At 34.4% G+C, this 26,543-nt stretch overlaps 3 protein-coding genes across 9 annotated transcripts; 1 reads left to right on the top strand and 2 right to left on the bottom strand.

The window, feature by feature from the left end:
• Positions 1–27: 27 nt before the first annotated feature.
• Positions 28–4,154, bottom strand: LOC132705604 (ATP-binding cassette sub-family B member 10, mitochondrial). Of its 3 annotated transcripts, XM_060676289.1 has the most exons (7): positions 3,306–4,154; positions 3,059–3,256; positions 1,998–2,200; positions 1,623–1,904; positions 1,273–1,504; positions 666–1,212; positions 28–461 (listed from the first exon to the last, which is right to left on the bottom strand). In XM_060676289.1, the coding sequence occupies exons 1-7, from the start codon at positions 3,637–3,639 to the stop codon at positions 233–235; spliced, it is 2,025 nt and encodes a 674-aa protein (XP_060532272.1). In that variant the 5' UTR covers positions 3,640–4,154; the 3' UTR covers positions 28–232. The 3 variants fall into 3 exon arrangements, with proteins under 3 accessions (XP_060532272.1, XP_060532273.1, XP_060532274.1); XM_060676290.1 differs by lacking the exon at positions 3,306–4,154 and having other exon boundaries at positions 1,998–2,242; positions 3,059–3,175; XM_060676291.1 differs by lacking the exons at positions 3,059–3,256; positions 3,306–4,154 and having other exon boundaries at positions 1,623–1,917; positions 1,998–2,121.
• A 2,012-nt stretch (positions 4,155–6,166) lies between these two features.
• On the top strand, positions 6,167–8,025 carry LOC132705605 (Krueppel homolog 2). The gene is made up of 5 exons (XM_060676292.1): positions 6,167–6,535; positions 6,731–6,912; positions 7,088–7,155; positions 7,210–7,343; positions 7,402–8,025. The coding sequence occupies exons 1-5, from the start codon at positions 6,354–6,356 to the stop codon at positions 7,640–7,642; spliced, it is 807 nt and encodes a 268-aa protein (XP_060532275.1). The 5' UTR covers positions 6,167–6,353; the 3' UTR covers positions 7,643–8,025.
• A 137-nt stretch (positions 8,026–8,162) lies between these two features.
• LOC132705603 (THO complex subunit 2) lies at positions 8,163–25,409 on the bottom strand. 5 transcript variants are annotated; one of them, XM_060676284.1, is made up of 22 exons: positions 25,266–25,409; positions 24,972–25,134; positions 24,733–24,864; positions 24,566–24,681; positions 23,643–23,776; positions 23,334–23,587; positions 22,953–23,272; positions 21,275–22,102; positions 19,503–19,620; positions 19,005–19,349; positions 14,782–15,369; positions 12,563–13,090; positions 11,900–11,978; positions 11,737–11,842; positions 11,477–11,681; positions 11,252–11,426; positions 11,095–11,132; positions 9,582–9,755; positions 9,462–9,519; positions 9,303–9,403; positions 9,178–9,239; positions 8,163–9,101 (listed from the first exon to the last, which is right to left on the bottom strand). In XM_060676284.1, exons 1-22 carry the CDS (start codon positions 25,325–25,327, stop codon positions 9,071–9,073), a joined length of 4,617 nt encoding a protein of 1,538 aa, XP_060532267.1. In that variant the 5' UTR covers positions 25,328–25,409; the 3' UTR covers positions 8,163–9,070. The 5 variants fall into 5 exon arrangements, 4 of the variants coding, with proteins under 4 accessions (XP_060532267.1, XP_060532268.1, XP_060532270.1 ...); XM_060676285.1 differs by having other exon boundaries at positions 11,483–11,681; XM_060676287.1 differs by having other exon boundaries at positions 9,603–9,755; positions 11,483–11,681.
• Positions 25,410–26,543: the final 1,134 nt, after the last annotated feature.

The following is a 26,543-nucleotide window of genomic DNA, read 5'->3' as shown; positions in this document are numbered from 1 at the left end:
CCTTTACTTTTTTCTTATTTATGTTGACCTAAGAGGTCTAGAACCAGAAATGTATCTTCTCTCCTAAAAAGTGTACTTTTCACACTTTAGAATTGGTAAAATTCCGTTGAAACAACTTATAGGCACACGAAAGTCTTAAGAAAAAACAAACTCATAAGTCAACCTCCAAGCAGGACCTGGTATATTAAAAACAAAACATATTTACAAAAACACCCTAATAAAATAATTAAGGTTAACTTTCGAATGTTTGATGTTTCATCAATTCCTTAAAGGCGCCATTCTCCCTATTCAGTAACTGCTGGTAATTGCCCTGTTCGATTATCTGGCCATTTTTTAACACAGCAATTGTGTCCGCATTTTGAATTGTGGATAACCTGTGAGCAATCGTTAAAACTGTTCTCCCTTTCATTACTCTTTCTAATGCTTCCTGCACCAGTCTTTCGGATTGAGCATCGAGAGCACTGAAATGATTAAAATCTTATGTGAAGCAAAAAAAATTTTGAATTTCATGGAATAGCATATGAAAATATTACAAAGATAACTATTTCGAGGGCCCAAATTGTTTACATCATTAAAAGTGATGTTTTTGGAAAAACAATATTCATAGTTGGCACTTTAATAAATGTACAGAATTTCGTTTGTTTCGCGTAGTGGGAAAAAAATACCTTGTAGCCTCATCAAGAAGCAAAATTTTCGGATTTTTAATAAGTGCTCTAGCTATGGCCACCCTTTGCTTTTGCCCTCCGCTCAACATTACACCACGTTCCCCAACAACAGTATTGAAACCGTCTGGTAACTGTTGAACAAATTCATAAACATTGGCTTCCTTTGCTACTTTAATAAGTTCATCTTCAGTCACTTCTTCTGGATCATCAGCTCCATACAGTATATTGTCTTTTATTGAACATGAAAATAGTATCGGTTCCTGACTGACAGTACCTATATGTTTGCGTAACCATGATGGATCCAAATCTTTTATATTGTGTCCATCTAAATATATAGCACCATTGTCCGGATCATAGAGTCTTAACAATAAAGCCGCCAGAGTGCTTTTGCCAGAACCGCTAGGACCCACAACGGCCACCATTTTACCTGGTACTATATTTAGATCAAAATTGTTTAAAATTTCTATATCTTCTCGCGAGGGATAACTAAACTTTATATTTTTGTACTCAATATGACCATCCGGTTCAGACATTGGTGTAAAACCACCTGCAAAACAAGCCGTTTTAATTTATTGATTCCAATTAAGAGCTATGGCTAACATGTTACCGGAAACTGCAATGGTTGGTGGCCTATCGATAATTTCCCAAATTCGTGTAGCGGCACCCAGAGATCTATTCAACTCTGTGTAGAAACTTGATAATCCTCCCACGGACACACCAATATATGCCGCATAGAGTAAGAAAGATGATAGGTTGCCGACTGTTATTTCATGAGAAGATACCATTACTCCACCATAATACAGTACTGAGATTATGATGACATGCCCGCTAAAGCCTGTCTAAAAAGAGTATGAACTCTTTTGAACTGTCAATTTAAAAATAACTTATGTGACATGATCAAGATATTTAAGTACAAGAACTTTTCTCTATGTCAACTGGATGATTTTTTATCCATACCATTCCGTAAAAAATTGCTCTGGCTTTGGCTTCAAGGTATCCTAAATTTAAGACATTTTTTATAGAATGCAAGTAGGCATCCATTTCTCTAGGTTCCTGTGCAAAGGCTTTCACAGTGCGCATGTTCGATATTTTTTCTTCTGCCACTTTAGTAGCTTCTGCCAATGAGTCTTGCAGCCGCCTCGAAATCCCTCTAACATATCTCCCATATACCACTGCTACTCCAGCAACTGGAGGAACTATCGCCAAGCCAACTAAAGCCAATTGAGGGGACATGTAAAACTACAAATGATTACTAAAGTTTGGTAAACCAAAATAATTATTAGGCGCAATGCAAAGTCATAAATAATTCCACAAATAATAATTCATAAATACCATCATTCCCGTTCCGACAAATACCATAACTGTCGACCTTAACCCGTCGGATATGTTTTGGGATAACGCCTGTCCAACAATTTGAGTATCTGATGATAATCGGTTAATCAGTTCACCCGTAGGTCGTTTATCAAACCATCCCTGCTCCTGCTTTAAGATGGCATTGAAAACCTTTGTTCTCAGTGCCTGAGTCATCCTGTAACCTATACTTCAAGCCAATGAAATTATATCCACGGGAAATGACCCTACAAATCCTTGATGATTTACAGAACCAAAAATAACTTTCTACGATTAAGCATAGACAACATGCATGAGGTACGATTGGACTTCTGACAGTTTGGAACTAGATAGATATATTTTCAGTGATTTTGTAGTTTCCTTTCAAAGAAGTAATTATTGCATTAAATGATTAAATAGGCAATTGCCTAAAAGCAACCATGATTTCAAGCCGTCAAATATTTGCAATGAAAAAAAAAATTATGATGATCTCACACAAATTATCCAAGAAAATATTCTAATTGGTAAAACCTATTTTATCCCTTTATCCCCTATTTTTAAGACACATTCTAATAAGAAAAGTGAGAAGTGGGTTGTCTATTTATGGTGACTGGAAGTTTCTAGATATTAAATTACAAAACACAACATTTAAATAAAGTTTGAAAAAGTTCAAATTTTTTAAAACATTTTAAAGGAGGCTCGGATTAGCAGAAAAAAGCTTAGTGATGGAGGCTTTAATAAACAAAAACTTGTATTACCAATGAACTTATTAAATGTTTTATGCTGGATGTAAACCCCACTATACATTTTTTTACTGTATTGATCATCAGTTGATTATTCCATGAAGTAAAAATTTTAGCAATTGTTCTAATGATACAAGTTATATATTAAATAAAAAGCTAAGAAACTTTATCTGATTATGTAATTTGCCAATAAAGATAAGAAGATGGTAAATAAAGTAATTTTAGTTTTAGTAGGCAGATATTTAAGCAGAAGAGATCAATTAGGTTTCAAAAGTTAATAAGCCCGACTCAAGACCTGCAAAACAAAAAAATTTAACTCACCTGCTACAGACATGAAGTAAACCCGTCCAAAATTGCATATAGCGCCAAGAACAAATATGCATAAAAGTACACCACATACTTTGTTTAATCTTTGTTGAGTATCTTCAGCGATTGTATATATGATGTCTAAGACTTTTCCTAAACTAAATGGCACGGCCATAGTCACTGAACTTGAAATAAACAGGAAACATATTGCACCTGTAGGAATAGAATTTTTTAAAGAAAAACAAAGCAAATAAGTTCTTACATGCCAGTCTCCATTTTTCTGGTTTTGCAAGACTAAACAGTCTCTTTAGTTCAGACTTATTTAAGGTAGGTTCCTTTTTGGTTACATTGTTTGACGTTTTCTTTCTTCGAAAAATTGCGAATATATTTTTTCTTTGATTCAAATTTTCAGCTGCACCTGGTCCATTAATATTAACAGCCACGTAGGTTTTGTTCCGATCGACTTTATGAGACATTTTTTGAAAACTTTTGACAACGTAGTCTCTTCTAGGTAACAAGTGTTCGTGAAAGCGTAAAACATGTTTGAGTAGTATAGAGACGTTATTTTTATATAAGCCTCCAGAATAAACAATCATTGTTAATATGAACTGATCCTTGATAAAAAACAATTTAATATGTCTCACGGGGTATTAAAATTGCTAATAAATTACTGTTTATCAGTTTGATAAGCTTGATATTTCAAACAATCGTCTTTCGCTTTAGGTTACTTTCTACTTCTACTTCGTTTTTAGTTATCACAATTTGTTACATGATGATAAATTCAAGCTCTTTCACCTGTGCTTAGATTCAATCTTTGTTTTTTACTGTCTAAGATATTAGTGGTTAATTCCCATAGTTATTTTATTTTATAACATATAGCTATTAGATAATATAGCGGCCCTACTACGGTAAAAATTGAATCGACGCAGGCTGCATTGACATTTTCGTAAAGAAGGTAAGTTTTGCTTAGTTTAACACAACTGATGTTGGTTGTTGAATGGTCATTGGTGGAAAAAATAGATTTCAAACCTCGCATATGCGCATGTTAAGTCAGACATAAATGTAAGAGAATGGCAAAGAAATTAGTTTTAGAAAATACATAAATTAATATATTTAGTATATATCGGGTTTAATTCAGCAAACAAACATCCTCATTTCTCTTGTTTCTATTCTTATAGGGTTGGTAAAAACATTTTTGCATAAAGTTTAGCCATTTAACACTAACAAACGCTAAAAAGTATCAGTTATTGTATCAAAATTTAAAAAACAACCTTTAAAAACAAAATTGTACCAAAATACTTAAGCCCCTTTTGCATCGTGTCTACCAGGCTTTAGCGATGCAGAGGCCTTGCCGATAATGCAAAAACTTATGAAGCAACTATTAAAAAAAATCTCCATGCGCATGCGAGGGATTTAGAAACTCATTTTTAACCAATGATCTGGCCGTCTTCAATAACCAACACGGCCGCTGACAGATGGTCAACTTTTACCGTAGTAAGGTCAGTATATTATCTAATAGCTATATGCAAAAGAGTCAGCTTATTATTGATGATAGAAACATTTACTTATTTGGGTTTTGAATTTTTTGGTTATGCAGGAAAACATTATTGTGCGGGAACGGTGATGTTTAAGCTGATCTTATATAAATTTAAACAACACAGGCATCTATTTCGAGAAATATCTTGTGATAATTTATACATCAACCTTAACGACCTATATAAAAATTATAAATTATTTATAAAGGACTTTTACAAAAATTAACTATAAATTTGCTTATCCACGTACATACAGCAATTCAAATGCAATGCAATCCAATCATTTGACTGTTTTGTATTTTTTCAAAAAATTATATTAAGCTTACCCCAAACAAAAATAATAGTTACGCTGTTCCCAATTCGCAGCTATAGTTATTAAAATTGGGCACGTTTACACATTTTTTAATAAAATTTAATACTTATATGTATATAAGCATATCTATCACTTGTCAACAAACGCTTCCCCAATTAAACCATTATACGCGTAGACTGATGGGTATAATATTAATCGTAAAACAAACATAATTTATTCGGATCTTTGGTGTTGTAATCGCACGTACGTTTCGTTAATCTCTTTGTGTTATCGAAACCCATACCGCGTTATCGTATTTTGGCTTTCAACGTGCTAATAAGCTGTCTAGCATTCAATGGAATCATATATTTGATATTTTACTTTTCCGTATTCTCCATAAACAATCGTGTTTGCGTGAGTATTTATTACCATTACTATATTATACCCCCATCCACCTTCCACTTTCCAAAATGTGTACTTTTACATAGACTTTTAGTGAAATCACGATGGGCCATAAGCAGTCTTCAACATTTCATCGACGTCTAAAAACCGGTTCTGTCTTAAAGAATAGCGAATTTACAGAAGTGGTCGATTTCGAATTCAGTGACGCAACCGCGTTACCGTTTGATAACAAATACGAAGCTGAGACTTCCCATAATGATCGGCTTAGTCGTAATGTGACAGAAAACAAATCCGACGACGTATTTAATAATTATCCACAGGAATTGCTAGTAATTGTGGGAAATCTAGAAACTATAGAGAAAAGTATTCATAACATGAGTAGTTCTGAAATATATCTATATTTCGCGACATTGAAAGACGACTTGCACAACCTGTGGCAAAAAGTATATGGCATTAAAGAGACGAACTTACAGACAAAAAGCCAAAAACACCAGGTCATCGATAGGATTAAGATGTCGTTGAAAACATTGAACGGGCGATTCTTAAGCAGAGGATCTTGATAATGTATTATAAAATGCGCTTTTATTTAGTTCTAAGTTAGTTATAACGATAAAATGATTCAATTAATGAATTTTTAAAGTTAAAATACGTGATAGTGGTTTTTGTAGTTTAGGAATATACAAAGAGTACAAGTTTGTTATGTAGCTTCTTCTCAAATTTATTTACTCGATTTTATTCTAGTGAGGCTTTTTATTTTTTGATGCATATTTCTTATTAATTGATTACACTTATATTTTTTATATTACCAAATTGTTACCTAGACTGTGCATGTGACATATTTGCCATTGTTACTACGCCAAAGAATATACCAATTCAATGACATTTCTTTTTTGTTCGACATTGTAATCCACAAATACTTTGGTCCCATCTTCCTACAGTTAGGTTTAGTTTTTCGAGTGGCGTTTTCTGATTTCATATATACGTTTGATGTGGTTATGAAAGTTTGGAAAAACTAGTTATTTGAAGCTGGGTGCATTCAGTTTTATTTGGAACGTTTCGAATTAATTTTAAATCTCAAAACATGAGTGATTCAAATGAGGGCAGCTCAACCTCTTCTGGGAATACAGCTTCCCAATCACCCAGAGGGTTAAACTTCGATGCCCTAAAGGCTCACGTGATTGCACATAAAATTGACTGTGCTTTATGGGCAATACGGATGGTTGTAATTGTATTTTCAATTGGGTATTTTATCCCTATATTTGGGTGAGTAATGTAAACTGGAACAATGTACACATTGTAATTGCATTTTAATTTAACTCATTAAGTAATTGATCACGATTCAAAGGTCACTTTTGAGGAATCAAAGTTCAAATAAAAAGATTTCTATTAACTTATATTTCTCTATTTACAAAACCTCAAAAAAATCTGTGTATCCAACTAATATTTTTAAATATTTAGGAGTGCCCAAAATGCCTACTACAAAGTGCTTATAGCCAATGCTGCAATAAGCGCTCTTAGGTTACACCAAAGGCTGGGGAGGGTCCAGTTCTCAAGACAGTTTCTTTCCGAATTAGTGCTAGAAGACAGCTGTCACTACTTGTTCTACTCGTTGATATTCATCTATGTGGCACCTGTAAACTGTATCCTTTAAAAATGCAACATTTTTGTTCCTTCAAAGATTTAGTGTCACCGTAAATCCACAAACTTGGAAATGTATTTTCTCTTGCACAGTATGCTAGGTATTTTCTTCAACCAACGTGATACACTATTTTAGTGTTTTATGTTATCAATATCAAGCCTTAACCCAAATTTTAGTGGTGATTTTGCCTGTGTTATTATTTGCAATTTTACATGCTGCTAGTTATTCCTTGACCTTACTAGATGTAAGTATCTAACTCTATATTAGATTGTAATGCAATTAATGTTATTGTTTTTAGACATTGGGCCAAAACTCTTGGTGGGGATGCCGGTTGCTGATATCTCTTGTGGAATTCCAGTCCTTGAATATACTTCGTTTGGTAGCTTTGAGTGAGATTTTACTAATGCCATATACAGTTTTACTAATCTTAATGTAAGTTTTTGAATTTCAATAGGATTCTCTATATTTGCAAGAGTGCTTTTTATTTTAGGGGTAGAGCTGGCTTGCTTACACCATTTATCTATTACAACTTCTTAACTCAAAGATATGCTTCGAGAAGGAATCCATACACAAGAAACATGTTCCATGAGCTGCGGCTATTATTTGAAAAAACTGCTTACAAACCAAACACACCACAATTTGTAAAAACAATTCTCCTTACTATAATAAATTTCACAGTAAAATTAGCACCTCCGCAAATTCAGGTACAGTCACCTACAGCACAACAATAATTTTGAATTAGCTATAGGTAATACCAGGTGTTGCAAGAACAAATCAAAAACAGCATTAGCGAAAATTTTCTTTTTATTATATGTTTGCAATTTAACTTCAACTCTGTGGTATGCCAGCAGATCAAAATCTTATAAATTGTGAGTAGTTTGACGTTTTTGTTTAAATGCATTCCTAGTAGGGAAATTATGTTCAAGAAATGTAGTTAAGTTACTTGTAACTTATCACCTCTTTTGTACACTCAACATTTCCATTTTGTCAAGATTGCATGTTATGCAATAAAATCACTAAATGGACTTTGGAACACTAACAAATTATGGTGTTGGTTATTTTATTGTGAGAGATACAAGTTCTACTTATATGTATATTACAGATTTATAAGATATAGGTTGTATTATTTTAATCAATATTATTTTTATAAAAAAACTTTGTGCCTTAGTAAGCTGTAGCGACGAGAAATTGATTTAAAACAAACAACTGAGTTTCAAAAAGTGGTCATAGTGTTTCTCCAAATAAGTCGAAAAATAATCCCGATAAGGTAATTGTTGGTGTACCGCCAAATTTACTGTATTTACAAATACAAACAGTAATGTAGCTCGAATGAGCCAAAACATAGAAGTCAAGTCAGCCAAATATACACTATTTATTGCTAATTTTTAAGCGCAACAAGAAACGGTACCTACTATCTAGTTCAGTACATAAAGAGATGTCATAAATAGGACAGTAAATAAATAACTTTCGGTTTGTGACTTAACTACCAAAAATTGGAAAAATTTGGAATTTCTGATACTGAATTTGTTTTATTATATATATTATGTATAGTTACCTGCCACAGGCAAGGAAGCGAGTGACATAGATACTAAAGAATCTTCTTAATGCTTCTGCAGAAGTGTACTTACAAATATTTTTAAGTTTGTGAGCATTGCACGAAAAGAAAGTAAAGATTTGAATGTGGGAAAGTATTAATTAGTATCTAGTAAGAGTCACAATTAATATTACATAAGTGAAAATAGCAGCAGAGCTGTCAAGCAAGGCAAAATTAACGTGCTTTGATTCTGAGTTGTTAATGTGTTGGTAAAACTTTCTGGGTGCCTGTTTTGTAAGGTTGAAAATTAACGCATTAATGTTCTTTTATAATTAGGAACATATTAAATTTTATTTTTCAGCATTTTTGTTTCACGTTCAGCGCGAAAACATTCAGTTGCCTAATATTACATGGCCTTAAATGATTGGACCTGTGGACAGTGAAGTTTTTATTTGGAAAAATTAGACATATATATATATATATACAGAAATCGTATAAGAGCCGTTATAAGTTCTAATTCGATATATTACATCCACTTATATCACATTCAACAACTATTCAGTGAAATGACGACTCTTACACAGTTATGGAATCTCGTGCCTTCTCCTCACAGATTCCGCTAAAGCTACCTCCTCTTGTTCTCCGAACTTCTTCTGGTATTTATTGTTAAGGAAATTAAAAAATCATATTGATTTAATATCTCAAAGGGATAAAATTGTATAAAAAGGATATTGTTTTTCTCTTGGTTCGCTCCTTTCGTGGGATCTCTCTCTACCTGAATATGGAGATATTTCCTAAAATACAACGGTAATTTTTGGTTTAACTGACCGAAGCAACCTGTTCGCGTCACAAATTACCCGCGACTCCCTCAGTTCCCTGGCTTCACGTCTGTGGTGTTTTTCTCGAGGTACCTGAGGCTCTAGCATGTCTCCATTCTGGTGTGACAGTAACTTAGCGACTACAAGAAAAACATACCGTTTGGTTCACACTCATTCATAGCCGACGGGCTTTTTTACCTTTTTCCTCTTCCCTTCTTCTTTTCAGGTCTTGCTGAAGGCTCTCCTCAAGTCGATCCTACAAAATTCCAGCACATACTGACCAATTACTTTTTAAGGTCATTTTTATATGGCCGTTACCTTTGTCTTAACCAAACCTACCCTCTTTCTTCCTAGTTTTCTTTCCCGTTTCAGCTCTTTCTCTTCTTCCGTCAGTTTTTCCCTTTTCTCTTTTGCTTTGGCCGACCGTTCTTTCTTATCTGGTTTTTCAACAAAGTACTCAATCTGCGTTTTTCTTTCTTCATGTTTGGGATTCTGCGGCAGACAACCATATGGGGGGCGCATTAAGGTATATACCACACATCACATCGGAACTAATCAACTGTTGATGATCAAAACACACCTGACATGCTAAAGTTGATACATCGAAATATTTCCCTTATGAATGGTTATCGAAGATTTGCCAAATAAAACAAAAATGATCTTTTCCAACATAAAATTAATAAAAACATGTTAAATTTCCATTTTCTAATCCATCGCTGTACAATAAAATTTCACGATGGGCGACGTCAACGATTAAGTTTTCCATAACCACGCTTTACGCTTAAATAAATACTTACCTGACGCGTCCCTCTCCCAATAATCAAACGATACAAAGCGGAAGATTGGGCTGATAAAACGGATAGATTTTCGTAGGAAACGATTTGGAGTCTGCGAGTCCCTCTCCAAAGAAACGCGACGAATTGAAACGGCAAAAAAATGCAGGAGACACCCTTCTTTCGCGATGTTCCTCACAGCAGCGGGATTTTCTTTGAATACGCCATTATCTTAAATTTCTTGGCAAAATCACTGCGTGGGCTGAACCGATTTCAAATTTCAAAATCCACTTCGAAACAGCTCAACAGGGGGAAACTTCTATGGTCCATATGGAATCCCAAAATCTCTTCAGACATTGCTATTTCCATAAGGAAAATGTATATTTCCATTTATTCATTCGCTTTTTGATAAACTGACAAATAACTTGGTGCCTTTTATCTTGCTCCGCAGTTTGAATCGTAACATCATTTTCGCAAGATCATGGGAGACAATGTACATTTCAGGTAAATATGTTAATAGCTAGGATCAGATTCAAAAACTATAGAATCCAAATTTAAAATTGATGCAGGAACTTCCTTCGTACCAATATTAGTATACGCTAATCATAGCAATAGTGGAACTTGCTCAAATCAAGGCACAAGAAGACTGATCTGTAAATTGAGCATTTTTTTGCACAGTGTCAACAGTTTAGCCCGAAATTCTCTGGATGAATTTTATATACTAAATGGAAAATCCATTGACCATTGGTTTTAATATGTCAACTGGGCGTTTCATTCAAATCTTCTTATTACATGCACAGCTCAGAAGCAGTAACTATCGATCCTCCAATGGAATATTTTCAAAGAAGAAATGACTCCTCCATCCGGAAAAAAAAGAGACCGGAAACCTCGAAAGTTCATAATCTTCCTCTGAAGTCCACTTTGTAATACACTTCACAGAATCACCTCTTTTTATTTACAACTCAGCCCAATCTCCCTTGTAGGTGCTAACTATCAGCCATGCTTGGAAGAAAGGAACCCTGAAACTTGCACTGATGCTATCTCACTCCGATACTAACCTTCGATGCAGAGACGTCCACTTTTCTTCTTTTCACATCTGCAAGAGTAAAAAATTTCAATTTGAACACAAGCAAAAATTCAGTTTTATCAGCATAAACCGCTTTTTAGCCAAAATTTTTATTTCATCGCGTTTTTTTGCAAACAATTATTACTTACCTCTATCTGGCTCGGGTTCCGGATTGTGCTTGCCCAAGTTACTACCACCAGGTTCTCTTTCATCCCTTGCCTCTCTGTAATAATGACCAGGCCGTTCTTCATAAAATCTATCGACTTGCCGACCATCGACAGCGTAATCGTCTTTGGGACTAACCATTTCGATATAGCGCTCTTCCTAAAAAAAAAAATTCAAAAAATCGACACACCAAAGATATCAGAACTTACGTTCACTTTATATTCTTGCTTTCTCTCTTGCCGCTCTTCCTTACTAACGTTCAACTTTTCTTCTTTCCTCTCTCGCCTCTTTTCTCTCTCACGCTCTTTCTCATATTCGTCTATGCGTTTCTCCTCCTTTCTGGTGTATCTTTCTTTCGACTCTTCCCTGACGCTCTTTTCGTCGCGCTTCTCTTTATTATTAGACGTCCCACCACTGAAATATTTTCAAAAATATTTGATATCAGTTTTTGTAATTTATTTTTTCTTACCCCGGCGCGACATCAACAATTGAAATATTATTTTTTATAATTAGTTTAGGCTCTTCGGAAACCGTCCGAATAAGTTTCTTTTCGGATTTTTCCTTAGGCGTCGTTTCTATAAACGGAAGGGATTATGCTTTATGATCACGAGGAAATTGAGTTCTAAATTTACCTTTTGCCTCACCATTAATCTTATTCGCAGAATTATCCTTACTATTTACATTGGCCTGGTCCTGGTTGCCTTTGTTGACCTGAAAATGTGAAATTTTTTGAATTTTGCACAATAGTGTGAAAGGTTCGTAAAAAAAGTACGAAAACCCCCAAAATATCCCAATAAAGAACAAATGCGTCTAACCAAAATGTAAATTGATGATTTTTGCATTTTTAAGACCTCATCAAGTTTTTGGTAATTATTTTTCCATACATTGCATGTTGAGCTGCAATATTTAAAGGAATGTTTTCCAAATTATTTTATATATAAGCAAGCTCTAATATTCATGCAGCCAACACGAACTCACATTCTAAACCCAAATGAAAACAACAATCGACATTTAAAACTCAATTAAATTAATAAGGAATACATGGACTGGGACTACCCCCTCACAGTGTAAAACCTAAAAAAATTATTTATAATTTTTAGGGAGCATATTTCAGCTTTTATTAATGTTGGAGTTTCTAAATTCCAAATTCTAGTTAGCGGATTTCCAGCCTGCGACAATGAAGTTTTTGTTTCAAAATATATTTTTTTTAATTTTGACAATTAACGCCTTCTTTTGATGTAAAATGTTGGCGGTTCATTTCTGTACGTCGGCAATTAAGAATGAAATTGGCTTACCTTCTCTTTCTCAACGGGTATATGAAACTCGCCCTCCTTCATCATATGACCGCTGGTCATTCTCTGCTTAAGCTGACCCAAGTAGCTGCTCGACAGGGTAAACAAATCCTGTCGGTTGTTCTTTTCCTCGTCCCGGACTTTTTCTATCCTCTTCTCGATAAACTGGGCCAGTTTTACGAGAATCGGGAAAAACGGAATGATTTTGATCAAAATAATCAGCGAGTTCCGTATTTGCACGTAATCTTTGGATTCGAGACAGGTTACCACCGCTTTAGCGAGTTTGTAATGCCACTTGTGGCACACGTGTCTGTAATTCTCGTAACCAACGTTGTCCAGGTTGTCGGCCGTATGATTGCTAACCCGGTATTTGGTCATGAAACCGGGAAAATTCGAACATTCCTTTTCGAACACCTCTTTGGATTTGTGCCACCCCATCACCGTCTCCAGCATTGCGTAAAGAAATCTACCGTAGCGCATTGCTTCGTTTTCTGTGCACGATATTATTGAATACGTTACATCACAAAAAATCTAAAAAGGAAACATCTCTTGGGAATTTGGGATATTTTGAATAGGTATTTTAAAAGGTCAAAACAAATTACATCTTTTTTTGCTTTTGGTTCCAAAGTAATTTGACAACATGGTTTTTTGTAAAATTTAATGCAAAATCAAAAAATTATAAAATCGATTAATTGCAACATTCCGAAAATATGTAAAATGAGATTTTTTTATTAAAATGGTTTTATTAATTGCCTAACCTTAGCAGTTCTAATTTTTTTTAAATTTCTACTATTCGTTTAATACTCTTTCTTGGAGGTTTTGTCTATTTCAATATTTTTAAGCAAATTTCAACATGTTTTTAATAACATTTGGTTAGTTTTGATTTAATAACTTCGTTACAGGGCATGATTTATAAGAGTAATAAAAAATTGTAACAGACAGAAAATATTCTGTATTTATTAATTTTTAAAATATCAACCTCTAAAATATAGAACAAATGCTTTCAGTTGAAGAAATCGATGAATAAATTCAAGGGGTCTTTTATTAAAAATAAGAAAGTTATGCCAAGAAGCAATCCTAGATTAAACACGTGAAAATAAATAATATTAGAAGAATTATTTCTGTTCGGCTAAAGCAGTTTTTGAAACATTGACATGAAAACTTGGTTTGGGAGCTTTCGAGATGGCGAATATGATTACATTTATTCACATAATATGTATAGGGCGCTATGGTATAGCTATTTCATGCCATAACATTCTTGTTAGTACGATTCCATAACTTTTTTTAAGGTTATGACAGAGTGATGGCTTTTATGTAGTGTTCGGACTGGTCAACTGACCACTTCTCATTGAACGCCCAGTTAACCGCTTCTTAATTGACTAGTCAAACATTGTTTTAAATAACACCTTGCAGTTGTGGAGTGTTACCTATCATTATTTAATAATAATATGTATATTATAAGAAATTTATAACAATTTTATAAAAAAATGAACTGAGGAGGCTTTTACTTGATGAAAATCCATTTATCAAAATAACTAAGAACTAAAAGTTCAGATTTTCACGAAATTATATATTTTGACATGACAATTGTTTCGACAACACCGTGTCTTTATCAAATGACATGACATGACATGACAATGACATTTGATAAAGACACGGTGTTTGTCGAAACAATTGTCATGTCAAAATATATAATTTCGTGAAAATGTGAAAATTTAATTCTTATTTATTTTGATAATTTTATAACCCTACTCAATGAATATCCGAATACGATACTTAGCGATTTGGGAATCCCAATATTATCGACTCCATTGGGTTCCCAGAACGACGCGACGGCGGCGTAACCCACAATATAAGTAAATAAATATAAATTTCATGGTATTTTAAAAATTATTTTACAACCTTACAACCTCTCCTTTTATGTAGAAAATGTATATAGCAATATAATGCTTTGAAAGTATGAGTATTCAAAAAACTTTTGCTTTTGCCTCGCCTAGTACTCTAAGAACAGACAAATCAAAGTTTACAGATTAATTCTGTCTGTCCTTGGTACGATAAAGAAAGCGCCACGCTCTGAAATTTTAAAGAGGACCGTACTACAAACTAACCAGAGCAATATTTCACAGATAAAATAATGTCAAATTTTTAAATATTTTTCGCGCAAAACTAACTTTTGCACAGGATGCAAGTCTCAGTGGCGTCCCTGCATATTTTTTACTTACCCTGTCGTAACATAACAATGTGGAAAAATTAGGAGTCTTCAATATGTGTATGGTGTGAACGAATTTCGCGCAGTATACTGCGTCGATTTGCGTGAACGTGCAACGCGGAAACAGACACAATTGCAAAAACCTCGTGATCGATTCGGTCTTGGCGGTCTTCGCTGACCGTGACAGGAACCAATTGTCCTTCTCCTGTTTCAATCGATACAGCACTTTCTCGACGTGTTCCGTTTGCTTTTTCTTCTCGTCTTGTAACTTCTCGATCAGCGACATGAACCGTTCCTGCTCTTTCTTGCTCTTGTTACTCGTGCTCGATTCCATCGCCGAGAGCGATTGGGCTTTCGCCTTGTTTATAACCTGTTGGTAAGTGTCTTCGGGCACGAAAAGGTCGTACATAGTTAGCGACCAAAAGGTGGCTAAAAACTGGGATGTGATGTCCTCCCATATTTTCGGTGAGTGCAACGGTAAAAGCGACCCATGAACGGGCTGCATGATCTCCTGCACGGCCTCGTAATATTTCTGATTTTTCAGCGAACTGGACATTTTTTTGTAGTTCGGATCGGATTTACGAATTTGATCGTATTTTTGCTGCAAAGAAATTTATCTATTTTTAAAACTAATTCAATAAAAAAAAAACAGCATGTTTAATTGTTATTACCAAATTTTTTTTTTAAAGGCCTATTTAAAAAAAAAAACGTGTTTTGTTTTTAATTCTTGTAATTGTTTAATCAAGTTGGATAAAATCATATTTTTGTGTTGACAACACATTTTTTCCACTTCCTAAAAATGCTTTTAAGTGTATTTTTTTATTTTTATTTAGCAGTTTTTCAATTACGACAGAAACCAAAAAAAAAATCACATAACCTAAAAATTGTTTTTCGAAATCGGTGAAATGTGGAAGATCATTTCGTAATCTGTGAAAATCTTTAGAGAACCAGTGAAATCGTGGCGAACAATCGAAATTCTAAACTAAATGTGTCAAACGTGTACATCTCTATGAAATAAAAAAAAAAAAACGTTTGTTCTTCCTTACATTCAAAACAACACTGACCACATATCAAAAGATCTAACGTAACATAACGTCAAAACCAGATTTACCACTTGTCCAAAATTCTCTCAACAGCTTCGATCTGTCAAAGATATCAGCTAGGTTCAAAGAACATGAAAGGGCCTTAAGATTAAGAAAAGTAAACTTATTAGCAGTTGACAAACACAATCATGAAACAGGATATAAAATTTTATTCGATAAAACTAAAATTCCTGCAAGTAATCAATTCCTACCAGCGAAAAATCCGAGTCTATAGAAATCTATAAGCAACCTAACAATCTTAACCGCGACTTTACATGTCACCAATATGGGAATCAGTCATCGGAGACGATGTTTATGCCCTTCATTTAGCTCTGCTTCCCTCCCAACAATATATAAGCAGGTACAGAGTAAAATGCGAACCAGTTTCAGTGAAGCTCTGAAGAAGACAACCGGATGATTGGCGAAACGTTAGCAAGTTTCACTCAACAAAAAGTAGCTGTTAACAATGGTTATGACCCCTTTTTGCTAGATAAGATTAAAACAAAAATGCAGTTTCAAATAATTTTGAACTCTATCTATCCCATATTAAACACAGAACCCAAAACCCAGAATAGTGAAGAAACGCATTAACGAATGAAGGCGAATAAAAATAAAAGTTCGGATTCTAACGTCTAACGCCATTCATTTAAATCCAGAAATGGATAAGTTTTGATAAGTTTCATATTTGACATAATTAATCAAATAGCAAAAAAACTAAATGTGTTGGAAGCCATGGAAATTATTAAGAACATGAAATATTCCAATCTATTACTTAATGACCAATTGGATCTAAAAACAGCTGTCATAAATACTTTTTTACAAAACTTCTGGATTCCTACTGCGTCGGTATTTGCTGAGTCGAACTTGCTGACGTTTCGCCAATCATCCTGTTGATTTCTTCAGAGCCTCCTTACCAAAGTTCCTATTCCTGAAACTCCCGACATCATTTCAGATATTTTAAAGTCCGAGAATCTGGAATCAAACCTTCTTTGAAAGCTTAATTGAAAAATGCTTGTCGGGAACATATTTTTCTTATAACGGTCAAATTTGTGAACAAACGGCGGGAACAGCTATGGGTTCTCCACTATCACCAGTTATCGCCAATATATTTATGGAAGCCTTTGAGAAAAAAGCTCTCGACACCTTTCATCTAAAACCAAAATTATGGAAACGCTACGTCGATGATACTTTTGTTATTTGGCCTCATGGTCAAGAAACCCTAGTAGATTTTCTTAGATATTTAAACTCTATACACCCTAACATACGTTTTACCGTTGAGTTGGAAACTAATAATAACCTTCAATTCTTAGATATTCTTATCAATAGAAAATCAAACCTAACATGTGTTTGCAGGAAACCTACGCACACAGACCGATACTTTAATGCATGGTGACATCACCATCCGGCCCAAAAATCATCGGTTATCAAATCTTTGTTTACAGAGCCGTAAAACTATCTCAACCCCAGTCACTGAACCCAGAATTAAAACACCTTACTTCTGTTCTTCTCTCCAATAATTTCCACATTAAAGATATTAAGCGTTCCATCAAAAAATACACTTCATCACAACCTTCCAATAACAATGAGCCCGAAAGCAATCCTACATTTTCCACTGTGGTCCTTCCTTACATTCAAAACATCACTGACCACATATCAAAAGCTCTAAAGAAGTATAACGTCAAAACCAGATTTACCACTTGTCCAAAAATTTCTCAACATCTTCGGTCCGTCAAAGACAAAATCCCATTTGAGATGCCAGGAGCTTACAGCATTCCATGCATATGCGGCAAAGAATACATTGGAGAGACCGGACAAAAAATATCAACTAGACTCAAAGAACACGAAAGGGCCTTACGATTAAGATAAATAAACTCATCAGCTGTTGCCGAACACACTTATGAAGCCGGATATAAAATTTTATTCGATAAAACTAAAATTCTTGCATGCAATCAGTTCTTCTACCAACGAAAAATCCGAGAGTCTATAGAAACCTATAAACAACCTAAAAATCTTAACCGCGACTCACGTCTCTACCTGTCACCGAGACAGTGTTTATCCTCCTCATTTAGCTCCGCCCCCCTCAAACAATATATAAGTAGGTACGTAAAATACGAGCCAGTTTCAGTCAAGCTCTGAAGAAGTCAACAGGATGATTGGCGAAACGTCAGCAAGTTCGTCTCAGCAAAAACCGACGCAGGAGAAATCCAGAAATTTTGTAAAAAGTATTACAGTAGCCTGCGGGAGGTTCTTTGAAAAATTAGCATTTTATATATGATATTAACCAATATTTTTTTAAAGGTTTTTTTTTTAATTGTCCCAACGTCACACATATAATAAAATAAAATAAATATACTAAAAAATATGTCTGTAAATTATTAAAAATTAATGAAAATAAAAAATAAACAAATTTAACCCAAAATCGAATTCGCATATTTTTAAAAGTTAGTAATATATTTTTAGAGAACTTGATTAAACAAATCCAAGAATAAAAAAAAAGAAATTAATTAATAGTCAATCAAAACCAATGTTTCGACTGATAACTGAGCCTTTGAAGAATTTAAAAAATTACAAAATAAATAAAACTAACTAAACAAACAAATACTATGGATAGACATTATGTTTAATAAGTTAAATATTGTTTGAATTGTGAATTAGATTAGATTAACAGTGGACCAAATTTGTCACTTTTAAAGAGAAACTTCCCTTTCTAAAAGAGATAGACGAAAATTAATGTCGGTGTCCGGAGCTCGATTTTATAGAAAACATAATGATAGAACATATGTTTGTTTTCGTTTCAGATTTATAGTGCATTTTTCGAAAAAGTACATTTTCAAAAAATCGCTGTAGCTATTTTTGTTATGAAATTTTTTTTTATTTCGATTTGCAGGGTAAATTTTCAGGCAGAATTTAATAGCCTTGAATATAATATTTTAAAAAATAGTATTTTATTCGTTTTGGCTTTTGGGTTATTGAAAGGAACTCTACATCTACAAAAGTAGAGTATATTTTACACAGGAAAAAAAAATTTGATACAAAGGGAAAACTGTGGTAACCAGCAGCGCAATTTGATTGACAAATACCTCTAAAAAAAAGTACATCAATCAACCCCGAAATATACAAATGCGGTGGCAACACATACAAATGTTTCGCTTACGTTTATTGCATGGTTGAACATTGGACGTGCGAGGAAGAATGCCACCTCCGTAGGTATGTGGTAATCAATCAGCATACTTTGAATCGAAGGCAGTTTATTGACGTACTCGTCAACCGACATAGTCGAACCGAGGAACGTCCCGAATTGCACCAAAGTATCCTGACACTGATCCGATAGCTTGCCGACAAGTTTGAGGTGACTTTTTTGAGTTTCCTTATATATCACGCAAAAATTTTGCTGCGCCATCAACAAACACAGGGCGACCGCCAAATCATTCTCCGCCATCGCTTCTTTCAGTCGCAGAGAAGATTTTTTTGTGTTGCGCACCTGACTAAAGTAACCCGCCTGTAAATAAACAATGGTATAACAAAAAAAAGCGGACGAGTTTCGTGAACATGAGCAGATATCTCGATACTAACTTTGATCTTTCCATAAAGTTAGCAGAAAAACAAAAACGGAGATTAGAAATAAATATCCATTGGTGGGCATTTTTATTACCTCTCCTTTTAGAAGTTCACCGCCCGACATTGCGTTCAACTGATCCATGGTTAAATCTTCAACAGGATCGACGCCAGCCATTTTCTGCACAACTTCTTTTAGAATTAAAAGATCGAGGCTAAAAAGAGTTCCAGTATAAAAAACGCCAATATAGCATTTAAGTGCAATGTGTGGTTTGTGAAAGCGACTAAATGAAAGATAAGTCAAAGAAAAAAATCAACAAGCTTTATAGTGCCCATTAGATTCCAAACTAGCCAAGAATATGCCACAACCGTCATTAATCGCTAACCATCTGTCTCACTTTAACCGACGTTGCTGTAAGAGCGATTATTGAGGACCGATATAGCATCTTCCTAGCTGTGGTTTGCGCTCTACTAATAAAATTGCGACGACTTCTTTGAATAATTACGTTGAACTAGTTTAAGTTTATATTGATATAATAATAATGTTCATAATAAACCCCAAATAAATTTCGATTCGTCGGGCTTTTTTGGTATTAGTTATGGTAACTGTTCTCTCTTTGTCATGTCATAATTAATAATCATCAATGAATACCTTGCTAACTATTGACAGGTTTTCAACGTTCGACGCTTCAAAACAGATTATGATTGAAAAAAAAAAAGGTCCGCATATTATATATTTTTTAAACAATTTAAATTGTGTTTCACAGTGCACTGGCCGGCTAAAATAACAGCTCCTGCCTGTCAAAATTGTCATTTAAAGTAATTTTGTGACGAACGAGCAGAATTGACTCAGTCCGGTACTGGCGAGCCAGCCACCGCCCCAACCTGTGTTCCCAAAAGTCGAATATATATAGTGGACAGACCCATATTGGGAAGACGGCTCGACTATTCCACGCTTATCGCGAGCAGGCATTTTATAAAACCGATCGTTTGCATTTGAGAAGTGAAGTCTGAAATCCTCGGATATACATAAATATGTTATATAAATTATTCGTCGTGTATAATGTGGGCACAGTAGTATGTAAATAGTTGGTGACTTTGTTATTTTGGACGCAAGATATTTTAATTTCCCTAAACTTTTACGCGAAGCGAGTTTGCCGAACCCATATAGTGGCTCTAATATGGTAAAAATCGGTGGGCCGCAATGACTTTGTGCCATTTTCTTTCTAAACAGCGATTTTCTACACATTGAACTCGTTTTTACAAAATATTTAACGAGATCTGGACATACTTTGAGAAAATATTGTCGTAAAAAAACTTTTTGACGATGTAACTGCGGCCACGCTGGATGTTGAATGCCTCAAGGTCATTGGTTGCAAATGAGATTTTAAATCTGGTGCATGCGCAAAAAATTATTCATAGTTGCTTCATAAGTTCCTATATTATCGGAATGGACAGGGTCTCTATCTCTATTAGCTATAGGGTCAAAACATATTAAAAACATAATTAGAAAAGTAAATATGATAAACTCAATTTTTAATGTAATTGTAAAGTCAAGACAAATGCAAATCCTAAGAATTTTGTGAAAAATGGTTACACATTTTCAAAAAAAGATAATTTTGACGAGTAACTAATATTTTAGTGAATAACTCTTGTCTAATAGCAATTACAGTTTAGTAACCCTCAGGGAGTACAGTTTGTTTAACTTTAGATTTTATTTTTTAAAAATAATGTTTCCAATTATAAGTCCATATTTTTCTAAAAACTTAAAATAAAAAAAATTAGGGGCATATTTCTATTAAAAGCTTTAGATATGTTTATGCAATATTACACCTATTACAGCTGTTAGTAACTGCCCTAATCACCTACCTTTTTTGGGCTTTCAATTGATTAGCGACGTACTGGAGTAAGCCAGTCAGTTCGATCGAGTGCTTCTTAAACACCGCACCACAAAAGCTGGATAAGCTCTGCAACCAAGTCGAAATGGACGTGCTGTCGTGCTTAACCCTTTTCTTGTCCGCGTTCGCTAGTGTTTCGACCAGGCAAAATCCCAATACGTCGTAGGATAAATTGGTGAGGTATTTTAGCGAATCCACTACCGGCGCGATCAAGTTATTGTAAACTTGGATTTGCAGGAGGACGTAGTCGAAAAGGAAACCGGGAGAACAATGGGTGAGCTTTCCTATGAGCCTGCCCACTGGCTTGATGTTTTCTTTACTGACCCGTTTCATTATATTTTTGATTTGCTTCTCCGAGTCACCGCGTTTTTTCATCAACTCTGGATACACAGAGTAGGTCTCGTTTTTCCATCTGCCGTAAAGGCAGTACCTAATCTGGTAAGGGTACAGCTGGACCAACGTCCAGATCTCTTCTGCCAGGCAACAGTTGCAATCCAAATAAGAAAGCGACGGCAATATGGTGTGATCGAGAATCGATATAATATCGTAATATAAGGAATTTTTTGCCGTCGCCGTGGCTTTGGAATTATTAATCCCGCAATCTGCAAGCGCCGACTTGGCTAATCGCACGATCTTGCTAAGTAATACGGGATCGTAATGTAAAGATGAACCGAGCGTGACCAGCATTGGAATCGCTGTATCGCGGAGCTCTAAAAAGGTGGTGGCTTGTTTAGGCGCGCGGGGATTTTCGTGCTGTGGCACAGACTTCCGTTTGATCTTGGGACCAAGACTGCAATATCTTAAATAAAAATATATGCTTGAAAAAATCTGGGATTTTTGAACAGTGGCGTGCGTCGCACCAAAGGCGCCACACTCTTTGATTTTATAAAACAAAACAGGAAAAGTTAAATAATTGAAACAAACAGTTAATGGAGAAGAAAAAGGTAAAGAACAGACCAGTATACTTAGCATTCATGGACTTGAAAAAGACCTACGACACGGTGCCCACGACAGAACCATGGAAGGCCATGAAAAACTGTCAGTAGAATTGGAGTCTCTATAAGGAATGAATACCTTTACATGTTTCGCGTATGACCAGGTAGTGATAGCCCAAGATAAAGAAGACCTCAGTTACATGGTCAGGAAGTTAAAGGAAGAATATGAGAAGGTAGGATTGGAAATAAACTTAAAGACAGTGTACATGACAACGGGGAAGAGAATGCAGTCAATTTACCAATAGAGGACACCATTGAAAAAAAGGAACAAACAACTTCAGATACTTGGGATTTACACTGTTTAAAAATGCTACTACAAGAATGTCAAAAAAAAAAAAAACGAAAACGACAATATATGATACAATTATAAAGAGTATAATGACATGCAGCAGCGGTATGGGTAATGGATAAAATGAGTAGATTTGGCCTCCATCTTGCCGCTCTATAGATACCAATTTAGAAGTTTATGGCGTAAATAAAGCCATCTGTTCTCTGCCTTTGTTTCCCCAAATAAATATTTAAGACAATTGGGAAACAGGTTTCATAATTAGTAACACTTCGACCACAATTTAAGAAATAATTTCAAATTTTCTTATTTTTCTCATTCGCAATTTTAATCAACTATAACAAAATATGACAGTTTATTATACTTACTCATTGTAGACAGGTTCAATAATGGAATGTAATAAGTTGCAAAGAGCGATTGCAATTGGTTCATACCCAACAGCGAAATTGTTTGGCAATATCTTTATGAAAGTTTGAACGTTTTCCCAGTCACCTATGAGAAGCAAAGCCTCACAAAGGCCTAACTTCTGATTGTTTATATATCTATCGTCAATTACTTCTGGCTCTTCCTGGTTGTCTTCTTTTTCTTTATTATTTATTGATATAATCTGAAGTTTACGGACATACTCTCTTGCATCTCTCATGGCTTTTTCACAATCCCTCTGAATAAGTTTATCATCAGGACTTAACTGGAAATTAGTAGAAAATTGATTTTCATTTTTCACAATGATGACCCTGTAAATAACTTACTCGAGAATAAATATCGTTGATGTTTATAAGTGAATTTTGAATCAGATGAGCCATTAAAATATAAAATGACTTAGGAATATCATCTTCATTATTTTTTAAAAATGCAAGTTTTGTACATAACACTTCTGTAATGATGTTCGGATCATTCATATAGGATGAAATCAAGGGCACAAAGATTCTTGCATCTCTGGTTTTGTTCTCAAAACTCTCTAAAATTATATCCAAAACTCTGTTTGGGTCTAAGTTAAAACAACCTGCAATAAAACCTCAATTACTTTGCCTTTTTTTAAGAGTGGTTAAATTATTTACCAATAAGAGAATGAACAATATCTATTAATTCATTATGAGTGGTGGAATCACTGAATTCCTTATTTAGTTCAGTTTGCAATTTTGCAAAGCCTTCACACTCTTCCCTGAACAGGTTAAATTTTCTTTGTTTGTAGCTACAAATTTTATATAAATTACCTAGTACATAATATACAATTTCAAAAAATGTTTGCACAACAAATTTTGCAAAATCTACTTGAAGGGCATAACTACTTTTTTAAAATAGAATGTAATGCAAAATAAATTGCACTTTAGGATTCTGTGAAAAATTCTGAAGCATTTTATATAACATAGGTTGAGCTATTTAAGATAAAGGTTATTTTCTTCCAATTTTGTCAAAAAACATATATCATGAAAATAATTAAATATCTTACAAGCAGCTAAATAAAAAAATATATCAAAAAAATCATGATGACACCAGCAAATGCCATAAGAATACCCTTAGTGTCATTGCTAACGTATTGGTCATCTTTCCTGAACACCATTATATTTATAATTTATAATGTTAGAATTTTTGAAAAAAAAAATCAAATGTCAATGTGAAAAATCAAAAACATATTTGGTTGACAATATAAAAGCTATTTGCACAGTTTTGATTTCCAGTTCAAGTTTTTTGGTTCAGTAAAAAAAAACCATATCTTTCAATTTTTTTGAAAAAGGTGAAATTTCTTGGAGAAAGTCACCAGAAACAAAAAAAAATCACAAGGAAAATGGTGTAAGATTAAGCACAAAAAAAGCATAACATTTATTAGGAAAAAATTAACTAATGGCTAGCGTATTTGCTTAGTATAAAACCCGAACTTAACTTTTCATAGTTGGGGAAGTCTGCTAAGCCTCACTTAATTTAGCACCCTAGCATTTATTGCTCAGTGCAAAATTACTTTAGCAATAAATATAATACTTACTAGAGTTTGGTCTTTATTTTAATAAATTTTGAATAAAAAGTTTTGTTCTTTAATATTCCAACCTCCTGTAAAGTTTCAATTTCCAATCTCTCCTTAAGTAGTTTGTCTGACAGAAACTGAAATCAAATACTGCATGGTACAACACACAGAACTATACACAAACATACCTTTTCACATTCTTTTACCAAATAACAAAAATTATTTCTATCTTTGGCGTCTTCTCCATCAGTTTGCGAAGTTATAGCATCAGTAATATTTAACACATCACAAATTATTGAAGCCACAATACTATGGGTTTTCTAAAACAATTACAAAATTAATAAATCTAAAATTATCAAATACATTCACTATCATTAAAACATGTGTAATCTTATTAACGTCAGTTTTAGATTTTTGTAATACATACCACTAGGTCATGTAGAACAGGTACAACAGATTCCCGTTTAATGACACCTTTAACTGCCTTCTCAATTAGCAAATTTATATTGGTAACTACTGGGGCTGCTTTCCCATTTTTATCAAATAACGGAGACGATTCGTCTTTTAAGCGGGCAACGTTATATTTGATACTAGAATGAGAAAGATACTGTTAATATGTCTAAATATTTATTTCATCAGTAGCTTTATCCTCGCATTTAAGACGCGGCATGCGTAAAGGTATCGTATACAAATTGTAGCAAACGTGCACAGCAAAACTTACAATTCTTGTCTTCCACTTTTATCCCAATTTTTCCAGATATCATTTGATAATTCAACTGCCATTTTACTTTAAACTTCCAACAAAATCTAGACCATGCCAAACACAAAAAAATCAAGCTAAACGATGCCACCACCGCTTGTGTTGACAAATGACATCACCAGAGAGCAAATAAATGTAGACCCAAAGTAAAAAATGTTAACCCCAAATTATAATTCTTTGCAGGGAATCTCTCTCTCTCTCCTTTGCTCTTTTCAAACTGTTGGGCAATACTACTATGGCCATTCGCCCATTACCGACTTCCGTCAAGGATTTTCGCTTTTGGTCAATGACTAACACGTACGAAGAAAAAATATAACCAAAATTTGCTCAGCTAGCAAAAAACGATTTTGAAAGATACCAAAAAAAAATCGACTTCCCCCGCTTCCACCGCGGACCATCCGGCCTCCATAACAGCGCGAACAGAAAAAAACGAAGGGGCCGACGACGATTATCACCTTAAAACATACACTGAACACTCAAAACACTATATCAACACAGTACAAACCGATATCAAACTTTTGGGGACGAATACAAGGGATTCTGTCGGTAGCGAACGGAGGTTAAACCGCCGCGTGCAATGCAGGGAATCTCTGGGTAGCATTGGGCATGGGGGGTTAACCCCAGCCCGCCTCCAAAAAACTGCCTTAATTGTACATTAAATTGTTGAATGCTAAATTAGTGCGTGTCGAATATTTAAGTTTTGCACTTTGCCGACTCACTTACTACTTACTAACCTTAGTATTATCCTTGGATGGCTTGCATGAGACAGGTAGATTCTTGTCTGCCGCCTACAGAATCCGTTTTTGAACTTTAACATTTGTTTTCGGTCACATTGTTATTGTTTTCGATTTTAGTGAATAGATAATGTCTTTTAGTGATATCACTAAAACTGTTTTCCACATACACGCCGGATCGGTCCAGCGGTAGAAACGAGGAGAGCCGCGTTTTTTATAGTATTGATTAAAAAAACTTTTTTTGTCAAAGGGTGTTAATTAATGGGTTATGTTAAGTAAAGCGTTATGTTACCAAACCCTTTCTTTACGAAGGCATCCTTTAGGAATTTTGAATTATATTTGCCAATATTTGTAAGCTGGAAAAATTGCCCGAGTTGCAGGGCCAAATAAACCAGTAAAAAAAAATCTTAGTATTCTGTATAGCACTCTTACATAATTTTTTTGTGAATTTATTGTATTTTATTACAGTAGTATCTATTCTTTCAGGAAGTTTCTCTTCTCCATC

The sequence above is a fragment of the Cylas formicarius genome, unplaced genomic scaffold, assembly GCF_029955315.1.
Source record: "Cylas formicarius isolate icCylForm1 unplaced genomic scaffold, icCylForm1.1 PGA_scaffold_7__23_contigs__length_41026272, whole genome shotgun sequence".
Classification (NCBI taxonomy): Eukaryota; Metazoa; Arthropoda; class Insecta; order Coleoptera; family Brentidae; genus Cylas; species Cylas formicarius.
The sequence above is the reverse complement of the archived record's forward strand: the minus strand, read 5'-3'. Positions and strand labels throughout refer to the sequence as shown.

Bases quoted from the DNA above. Each gene is read 5' to 3' on its own strand.
- LOC132705604 (XM_060676289.1), bottom strand. From the start codon at position 3,639: ATGATTGTTTATTCTGGAGGCTTATATAAAAATAACGTCTCTATACTA. The intron at 1,905-1,997 runs GTATTTATGAAT...AATCATTTGTAG, and splicing joins TTGTCGGAACGGGAATGATG to TTTTACATGTCCCCTCAATT. The intron at 1,213-1,272 runs GTAACATGTTAG...CTTGTTTTGCAG, and splicing joins ACCAACCATTGCAGTTTCCG to GTGGTTTTACACCAATGTCT.
- LOC132705605 (XM_060676292.1), top strand. From the start codon at position 6,354: ATGAGTGATTCAAATGAGGGCAGCTCAACCTCTTCTGGGAATACAGCT. The intron at 7,156-7,209 runs GTAAGTATCTAA...TATTGTTTTTAG, and splicing joins ATTCCTTGACCTTACTAGAT to ACATTGGGCCAAAACTCTTG. The intron at 7,344-7,401 runs GTAAGTTTTTGA...TTTTTATTTTAG, and splicing joins ACAGTTTTACTAATCTTAAT to GGGTAGAGCTGGCTTGCTTA.
- LOC132705603 (XM_060676284.1), bottom strand. From the start codon at position 25,327: ATGGCAGTTGAATTATCAAATGATATCTGGAAAAATTGGGATAAAAGT. The intron at 25,135-25,265 runs GTAAGTTTTGCT...TTCTCATTCTAG, and splicing joins AAAAGTGGAAGACAAGAATT to TATCAAATATAACGTTGCCC. The intron at 11,133-11,251 runs GTAAGTAATAAT...TTACTCTTGCAG, and splicing joins GGAACCCGAGCCAGATAGAG to ATGTGAAAAGAAGAAAAGTG.